Source organism: Lottia gigantea (assembly GCF_000327385.1).
Source record: "Lottia gigantea unplaced genomic scaffold LOTGIsca_50, whole genome shotgun sequence".
Classification (NCBI taxonomy): Eukaryota; Metazoa; Mollusca; class Gastropoda; family Lottiidae; genus Lottia; species Lottia gigantea.
This window is the reverse complement of record NW_008709716.1, coordinates 759,490-769,823: the sequence shown is the minus strand read 5'-3', so window position 1 is coordinate 769,823 and position 10,334 is coordinate 759,490. Positions and strand designations below refer to the sequence as shown.

General features: G+C 32.5%; 1 protein-coding gene across 1 annotated transcript; it reads right to left on the bottom strand.

Annotated features, from left to right (window-relative positions):
- Positions 1–448: 448 nt before the first annotated feature.
- On the bottom strand, positions 449–8,258 carry LOTGIDRAFT_234396 (hypothetical protein; the record flags this gene model as incomplete). Its single annotated transcript, XM_009062231.1, has 5 exons — positions 449–1,160; positions 2,566–2,669; positions 3,606–3,680; positions 4,356–4,436; positions 8,183–8,258. 5 exons carry the CDS (start codon positions 8,256–8,258, stop codon positions 954–956), a joined length of 543 nt encoding a protein of 180 aa, XP_009060479.1. The 3' UTR covers positions 449–953.
- Positions 8,259–10,334: the final 2,076 nt, after the last annotated feature.

The following is a 10,334-nucleotide window of genomic DNA, read 5'->3' as shown; positions in this document are numbered from 1 at the left end:
CTGGTTTAGAGTAGTAAAACCCAATGAAGCAAGCAGGAACTCACTTTCCTAATGTAAAAAGTTCCAATATTCCAATAAATACATGTAACAAATAGGCTAAACAAGAAATTATTTATAAAAAGACAGCTTCAAGATTTAGCCTAAATCTGTGTTATATCAGATGGTATTTATACTACAACAGGTTTTGTACCATTATATATATGTGAATGTAGCCCTAGAAGAGTTGTTGATGGATTGTTTAGATCAGATGTTTATTTTCACTCAATGATACCTCACTGATTAGAAAGGAGGCTTTCAGCTATATAAATATATGGTTAAATTTGGTATTTTATATTTTATCCGGTTTAATCGATAGGTCACATTTCTCACCAGTAACATAGGCTCACAACAGGAGAGTCCAAGAAAGAGACATGATTTAATATGTCTTCTTCACCATTTAATCAATGTACACAATGATAAATATTTATTGTCACAAATTGACAGCAAAGATTAACGATATTAATGAATATTAAATAGAAAACTCAAGGGACTGTCGTCAGTGTCTTTTTGGAATCAGGCGTCGTATTTTGAACGTGGAATAGTAATGTTTTTATTGATTAGTAAGTTAATAAAAGACTATCGATTGGCCTATCGATTACTTTAACTGGTTTGATGATAACGGACTTTGAGACACAATTCACAATGTTTGAAGACATGGTTTGTATCGAAAACTTACCAAGAAACTTTCCAATTGTTGTCCCTATGTGTAGGTGCCTCGTTTGAGGTAGGCCTAGCGCTAATTGTTCATTCCGAACAACCGGTCAGTGTGGATTATGTACGAATCCATTGGAATTTCAATCCAAGTTTCAAGTGTCCTATAGCGATGACCATCGAAACATTGTCCACACACAAATGATGAACTTTGTACATCAATAAAACCATGTCATTTCTAAAATATTTTCCGACTTCGAAGTTTATTTTTGCGGAACGTATCTACACGTAAGAACAGGCATAGACGCATGGTTGACGATATATTCACTAACACCACCTAGAAATGTTCTTCTAAGTTTACTTCTTCCTCTTGTACCAGTAACTATTAATGATGCACCTTCTTTTTCAGCTTGTTTAACTATAGCATGGCCTATATCATTATCCATTACACGGGTTATTCTTCCATTTATCTGGAATAGTAAACAATACCTAGATTTCTAAGAGGTATACCAGGGTATTTTTCTATGTATCGGGTGATTTTTGAGCATTAATTAGAAATGACAAAAAGTTTTTGGTCGTAGTAACCTTTTCTCTACCCTACTTATTAGGCCTAACCAAGTTAGAATTCAGAAATTAGTGATGGAATATATACGACTGAGTAAAGTCTAAGAGAAACCGATATTTAATTCATGAATTCATTTTATCAGCCCCAACAGAATTCACCAAGAAATCTCATAATCATTATCAATATGTTTTATCAGTTTCATTTAGAAGTGATTGGAAAATTGATAGATAACGAATATACACGAGCACACACGACACTTGAAATTCGCAACTGACTCTAGAGCAGCTATCACTTTCTTGTATTCCATTTTCTTATAAAATCTGAATCTGATTTTGTACATGGATCAGTTGATCACAGTTGTTCATGGTTGGTCATTTTTTTGTGTTAGGATGTATTGAGACGAGTCTCAATGAAAGCACTAGCCTAGGTCACAGAACATTAGATAAGCTTATTATGTGAAATTAGTTAGTCATTAGTATGATTTTAGTTGAAAAGACACACACACAAACATACACTGTATGTTATATAATATACTGTGTATAGCCATGGCACCAGTCCTGAAATAAGTATTCCCTGAAATCTTACTTAGAAATAACACGAAACATTTATATGAAGAAATATCTGCTCTTAGATGAATGGGCATTGTTCAATGGTTCAAGTCTACCGTGAAAGAGAAAATTGCTAAGATTTTGATTTCTTTTGTAAGCTACAACCAAACGTTTTGTGTATACATGGGGAAATTTGTTCTGAAGTTCCGAGTAACGGCGTTTGACTATTATGGAAGCTGTAGAATCAAATGACGTTACAAAGGGGATTATCTGGTTATCGTGTTGAATGTTGAGTCCAGTTCGCCCCACATTCTGTAGTTGATCGATCCAGTAACTTTCGCGTTGTAAATTGGACATCTAAGCTTAGGTTTGATGCTATATAGGTGATGTAGAAACTGCATCTATAGGCATGATGAGAAAGTCATCAATGGAATGATCGGGATGGAATGATGGGGTGAAATATGCACTAATTTATCATTGTGTAGTATCTTCTTGCATAAAACAGAAAAACAGAAACTTGAGAAGAATAATGAAGATAAATGTGATTCAGTGCAGTAAAATATGCCTCCTGCTATTCATATAATTCCTGGCATTCCCATATTAAGTCTGTCAAAGAAACAATATAGGAAACCACTTGACGATCACTTTAATGCGAAGTTTCGACTAGGTCATTGACCATTGGACTTGGTATCCAATGGTAATATTTACGAACCATGTAACTGCAGACATAATTATAGACAAGAGAAATTGAAATCAACCTACCCCCGATTTCTGTATTTTTAAATTGAGATCTTCTGTAATATCTTCCATGCTTTTCTGTTGATCTGAGATCATTTTTTCTATTTTACCTTTATCAGCACGGAGAGCTAATATAGAAAAAAAGATAACTATCATAGTTACATTACATTGAACATCGTAATTATATATATTACATTACATATATCTATCAGCAATTGGTTGTGGTATTTATTAAATAAGCAAGGTCTGGCTAAAATAGACTGTTCATGTATGTTTAAAACGGACGTGGAAGTGACAAAAGTCTGTAATTGACTAACGTTCGAGACCTGGCAATGATAAATGTTCTATGCATCGTTATTATCTTTCTGATACAATCCCTTTAAACTGGAAATTTCAATTACAAAAGTAATCCATAATGACTACTACAAAAACTTGTATTTAACACATGATTTTTCATTTTAAAATAATATAAAATCAATGAAATCCCAGCATCAGTACAATTTAAAATTCTATTACTACATGAAAGTTGTTTTAAATCTAGTTTTTATTTTGTAACATAGTCTCGTTAATCCCAACCTGGAATATCAATCCATCATATAGCAATTCAATAACCATTGTCAAAACAATGATACTTCATCGTGATATCATGGGAAAATCGTTGAAATTTGTTATTTATTATTATTGTAGATGGTTAAATATTTGCTGACCATCTCAAACGATGGCGGTTTATGTGATCTGATGCACCGGAACTCAAAATTCAAAACTATTTGCTGTATGTATCTGAAAAGTAGAATGGCACTTTCTGGGCAAATGTTATTAAATGACCCTGATGACAAAACACAATGCAATGGTGGTTATAGAATTATAGAATTTCTGACATTTATAATGAAGTCCATGTGGGCATGACGATAAATCGATATAATGAATGGTAAAGAAATAATGAAGTCATGTTTGGTGTACAATAACATTAATTAAGCCTGATGGATAGTAAATATTCATCTGTAGTCCGAGAGAATCAAAGGCTCTGTCATGTGATTTTGAGGAGGGGTGAAAAAGAAACGTACCATATTTTGGACAACGACAACGAACTCTTTGAGGTTTAGAGGAAAATGACGTGAATCCCCAATATTGTAACCTCTCTTCAATTGAAATCGATTACAAAATATGATTTTTTCCCACCAAAATATGTGTCAGATACACAAAATCAATTTAATTATAATAGAATTTCCCAGGAGAGAACCCTCTAATGGGAGGCGTGCGCACAAGCGCTTCCACAAAATTGTCGCATTTTAAATATTAACTCCAACATTTGTCCCCCATTAACTCAGTCTGCCCTCTTTTGTACCACCAATCTCGAGAGGCTGGCACCGCCACTGCAAAAAAAAGGTTCCTCTGCATATACCGTCATCCTAGTTGATTGTTTTTGTACAAATGTAGCTTGTGGTGTTTAAAAGGGATTGTATTAATATCTAACGAAGAATAATATTGCTGTATACTATACATCCATCTGTATATTTTATCTACAACGTGCATCAGGTTTAAAATAACATTGTTGTTGCTCAGATTCAAACATTTGTGGCTGAGAGTGGTGAGGAATTCCGCCAGATTGTCTTAACAACAGACAGTGCACACTGGAGTTGATGGATAGCATGATAGAATAAAAAGGAAGTCACGTTTCCAATTTCAAATTTCTTAAAATAGTTCCTGACGAAAAAAATGTGAGTACCCTTTGAGAAAGCCCTTCTAGCCCTTCTTTGTTTCTCTTTTGTAATTACTCAAGAGTGTTAATTAATGATAAATGTTTACGAACTTACGTGACTGAACTACAATGGAGATATCAGCACAGTAAATTAATATTACTTCATCTGATGGTCGATGGATATTCTCCACAAAATCTGAAAATATACAATGATATCGTGATCACAAAATCACAAAACAAACCGTCAGACTTTGTCTTCAAGACGGATATAACTTCAAAAGATAAAAGATCCTTTCATGAAGTATACAAAGAAAACGGTCAAGACAGCTTGCTACTGGTCCTGATTTACACTTCAATGCTGAGAAAAGAAGGCTTAAGACGAAAAAGGAATATCGGAAACTAAATAAAATGTATAATCTGCAGGACTCTACAGTGTAGGAGTAGACAAGCTGCAAATAGAGAGGTAGTTCCAGAGGGGCAAGTTATTATGGTTGTATACTCTCGTACTGCTGGTGCTTTTTTTTTTTATCTAAACAAGCTTAAGATGGAATTAGATAATTTAATGTTTTAAGCGAAGGAATTTCATATCCACACGTCTTGTGTAAAATATCTGTCTGTAATAAGAGTGGTCAATAAAACTGAATGTTTCCCTGACCCAAGTTGATTTGAGTCAAATCGATTCATCTATAACGACAAGGTATCGATTTTAGCCATAAACAAATATACATGACTTTCTCTTATACTTCCAGGCAAAAATAGCTTCCAGAAAACTAGGAATCCACCTAATTAGAAATGTAGGCCTTTAGTCTAGAAAGAATCAAATTACCGCTGGCAACCAGCCTTTCTTAAACCTTCTTTTAACTGTGACTTTGATAGGTCGCATAAATTATATATTATTTAACCATTGTTCCAACAAATAAAAGATCATGGGTGAAGTAACGAAAACAAAAACGAAAATAAAATATTTTAATCGGATTAGTCTAGAAGCAATCTACGTAGCACACACTTTGGCAACGACATATTGACATACTGAACGAATGTCAGTTTGGTTTCACGATGAAAAGGTTGCCGAATGCACCGTCACGAACAGACTGATATTATTACTTCTGCAATTTAGCTTTAAATGCTTGAAGCAAATTCATCAAGTGAAAAACTATTCAGAGTAGACCTACATGTTTGTGTGATTATACGTTCATTTAGAAAGGTCATCAAAGGTCATTCTGTATGGTATTGTATGAACTTATAACGTCTAAATATTTAGAACATATCTAAGATTCTAGAAATATAATGAATATTTTTATCGGAATGATATCTTACGGTTGTCATTTTATCCAGATCTTCTTGTACCTGATTATAGATTGACTTTATTTGGGTTGTCAATAGTTCCTGTTATTTGAAACCAATGTATTTCGTAGCAACCTACTGTGCGTTTTCATAGGCCTGTCAGGCGCAGAAAATTAGACTTACAACTCTTACAGTTGCCTTTCATTTTGATGATATCTGAATATCTGATATAATAATATAACGGATATCACTGACATTGATTGACAGAAATCTATTTATTCACCATATTGTAAGGAATATTTTCTGTACTCTGTTTTTTTTTATCCAACTAATTCACATACATTGAATGTCATGCAAAAATCTATAAGGTAATAGAGAGAGAGAGAGCACATTCTTTGGTTTTCCTTTATTTCTAGGAAACATTATGTGAGGGAGCCGCGCAGCCCCACCTCTCCCCCTCCCCCCTCTTACCCCCCGTAGAAACGCCACTGACCCTACATTATTTCTATTACGTTTACAATATGTAGTATTTTGCCGAGATTGACTCAAATACATTTATAACGCTTGTGGCCGAGGACGTAAAACGAGTTGCATTCCTCGGTCAGAAGCGTTTCTAATGCGATCCTAATCACTCATAATATATACTTAAAAAAAATTACGTCTGGATCAATCCTGTTGAAATGGGGTTGTGAATGATTGTCATTTCAATTAGATTTAATGTAATCAAGTCTGAGCTAGCTTCAGACATCCAACATGATTAAACCATTTCTGTAGCCTATATAAATCAAAGTGGAAAGAGGAATTTCATTACCAGTTAAATTTCCCTGGTAAATAGAGCTCAGCTGGGTATTTAACTTGTCATACTACACATGAAGACAGTATAAGCACCTCATAATATTAGTTACGACAAGGAAGTGACGACAGTGGAAAAGTCTACAATATGTTGGGTAACCTGATGTCGGCTTTTTGATCTCTTTCGAAATTGGTAAGATAAACAAAACACTATATTATGGCAAACACAAACTCATATGGATTTTTTGATGATGTATTAATCGACTATCTTCACCTCGAACCCAACTTTCATAACCATAACTTGTCATTACCATTGTTATTTCCCTATGGACAATATTATCAGGATTAGTTACATAATAAACACAATTTGTTCTTATACACCAAGGTAGATGAAGGTTGACAAAATAGAATGACAGGCTTGTGGAGTTATCTGATAACAGAATTGGTTATTTACATTCTTTTAAGTCGAAACTAGGCACATCTGTATATTCCTGACTCTCTCTCCTGTCTGCATTTTAAAGAGAATAAATTTTGCACTATAGGAAGAAACATCATAATAAATTACTCAAAACTGTATAATTTCTACTCGTATAATGTGTGTAAAATAGATATTTGTTCCTGATGTTTTCTTTATTACGCTGATGATAAATATGTTCACTTGGCAAGAATATGTAAGTTAAATAGTAATATCTAGGTTACTTAAAACAACAAATCTGTGATGTTATATGGGTACTTCCGCATTGAATTTAATTTCAAATTTTGGAAATATTGACACTAAAGAGCACATGGGAGATTTTACATAAATAATTCCTTTCTGCCAAGGTTTTATATCACGTGATCTTCTCATTTCTATGTTGAAAAGCTGTGTATAATTGCCTTAAAAACATTTAATTTCATTTCCTGTCATGATGTTGCTTGTAGCTCATGTAATTTGCACTTTTGATCACTGAACAAAATCGGTACCATTAAAAAAGGCTCCTTTCCATGGTATTTGGGGAATTTATTCATATTTCAAGATAGATAATAAAGATACAACTAAAACAGTTGGTAGCCGAGTTATAACAATGTATATTTGTTAACTGATCAAATGCGCCTTAACTAAAACACCGTAACTTACAAATGACAATTTAGGATTCTTTAAGTAAGTATGAATACCGTATTAGTTTAAATGAGGTAAATCGATCACATATGATTATAAATATAACTGATGTAGACTATATGTTATGGCTTCGTGAGTCAAGTACGGTATCAAAGCCTTTAAATGCTCATACATCATTCCTTACCATCGTTTGTCGAAGGTCGTTCAGATGAGACATATACCGTTCATCGGACGTGATTTACTGATGGGATATTGGCACGTTTACAGCCAGGCAATATTGGGAGATGATCAGACCAACTTTTGTTGGTGTTTAGGAGTTTTCCTCATGTTAAAAGTCAAATTTTGGATAATTTTTTTTATACAAAGATAAGCTATTAATGAGTCCACCAAGAGATTGCCTGATATTCTACAATTTCAATAGATTCTCAAAAAGTAGCGAACCAAAAGATAAGACAACTCATTCATTTTCAAACTCAGTCAATAAAAAAGGTTATCTAGAGTAAATCAATACATATGACTATGTTGAGAAAAGCCTATCACAGTTCAATTGTCAATTGTGATATGTGATAAAGGTCAATTAGGGTACAAGCTGAAAACAAACGTTGAATAGTAAAGAACTGAAACGTACAATAACCAAAGTTATATACGACGATTTCTAACTTTTAACATACAAAATTATATTCTAAATTTCTAAACATCGACATTGATTTGTATGTACGTAGTTTACAGTATCATGACTTTGATTTCAATATAATAAATTTACTCACATCCAAACGCATAATTTGCATGATCGCTTCCATCCATGGCAATAACTACACGCCTGTTTTTACTGGCATCTGCCATCTTGGTGTATGTACTGAGATATTAAATGGTAACTATAGACTCCACAGACAACTTATTCCATCCACTCTGTAAACTCGTTTCATCAATAATTCTTTCACTCGAGAAAATCTACAAAACATTCGAAACACTGGTGTCATTATGAAGGCGATATATCTCAAATCAAATTTACATGTACAGTCAAAACAGCACACTTATTGATTTGAGCTCATTTCTTGTTGTCGTAAAGTGTTATCAAGACAGCTATCTATTGTGGTTAAATATAGGACTTTTGGCTTATGAGCAAAGGATGTGGGCTACTCAACAGAAATCAACAAGGAGAATATTCAACTGTACGACGAGTCTCGACTTTGACTTATTCTTTTTTTTATCTTGACTTATTCTTATGTTTCTGACACGTCGTATTCTCGATTTCAAATCTTCAAAGGCATATAGCTATCTTTATAAATAGACACCAGCTTTAGGAATATGAACAAATTAAACAAATTCATTGCACTCGTAGAGCAATACAAATAAAGCGACACCATTGGTTTATTTATTGCTTCTGCAACACCACGTATCCAATCAAAAACACAGCAAAAGTTGTCCATGTTTGGTTGGGTAATTTTTTGTCGTGGTAATACATGAATTTCTCCTTTTGACACGAGGTAACCCAATGAAAAATGTTTAATTTGAGATTTTAAGAAGAAATGTGTCTTAGAACTCACAACTCAGTAAGGTTGAATATATAAACCCTGAAAATGTCGTGATGTTGTTTCAAATCGATTTCCTGAAAATGTGTTTGTTTATTCCAGAATAACATATTTAATTAGTCCGATGCTCTTCTTCGAGGCATTTGATAAATGGTTAAATAATCTAATAGCTTCAGTAGTTTTCTGCAATCTGCAGAAGTAGATATTATTCGATATTTTTGTACAATATATAAATATTAAATTACTCTTTAGTATATATGAGATAGATATTTATTTATTTATCATTATGTATGAAAAAATATGAAAAATGTATGAAGGATGATAAAATATATGAAGTATGATGAAATGTGTGAAATATGATTAAATGTGTAAAGTACGATGCAATGTATAAAGTATGATGAAATTTATAAAGTATGATGAAATATGATGGAATGTATGAAGTATGATGAAATGTGTGAAATATGATTAAATGTATGAAGCATGATGAAATGTATGAAGAATGATGAAATGTATAAAGTATGATGAAATTTATAAAGTATGATGAAATGTATGAAGTCTGGTGAAATGTATGAAATATGATGGAATGTGTGAAGTATGATGAAATGTATGAAATATGATGAAATGTATGAAGTATGATGAAATGTATAAAATATGATGGAATGTATGAAGTATGATGAAATATATAAAGTATGATGAAATGTATGAAGTATGGTGAAATGTATAAATATGGTGAAATGTATGAAGTATAATGAAATGTACGAAGTATGATGAAATGTATGAAATATGATGAAATGTATGAAGTATGATGAAATGTATGAAATATGATGAAATTATGAAGTATGATGAAATGTATGAAGTATGTTAAAGTATGATGAAATGTATGAAGTATGATGAAGTGTATGAAGTATGATGAAATTATGAAGTATGATGAAATGTATGAGGTATGTTAAAGTATGATGAAATGTATGAAGTATGATGAAATGTATGAAGTATGTTAAAGTATGATGAAATGTATGAAGTATGATGAAGTGTATGAAGTATGATGAAGTGTATGAAGTATGATGAAATGTATGAAGTATGTTAAAGTATGATGAAATGTATGAAGTATGATGAAATGTATGAAATATGATGAAATGTATGAAGTATGATGAAATGTATGAAGTATGGTGAAATGTATGAAGAATGATGAAATGTATGAAGTATGATGAAATGTATGACGTATGATGAAATGTATAAAGTATGATGAAATATGATGAAATGTAATAAGTATGATGAAATGTATGAAATATGATGAAATGTATGAAGTATGATGAAATGTATAAAATATGATGGAATGTATGAAGTATGATGAAATATATAAAGTATGATGAAATGTATGAAGTATGGT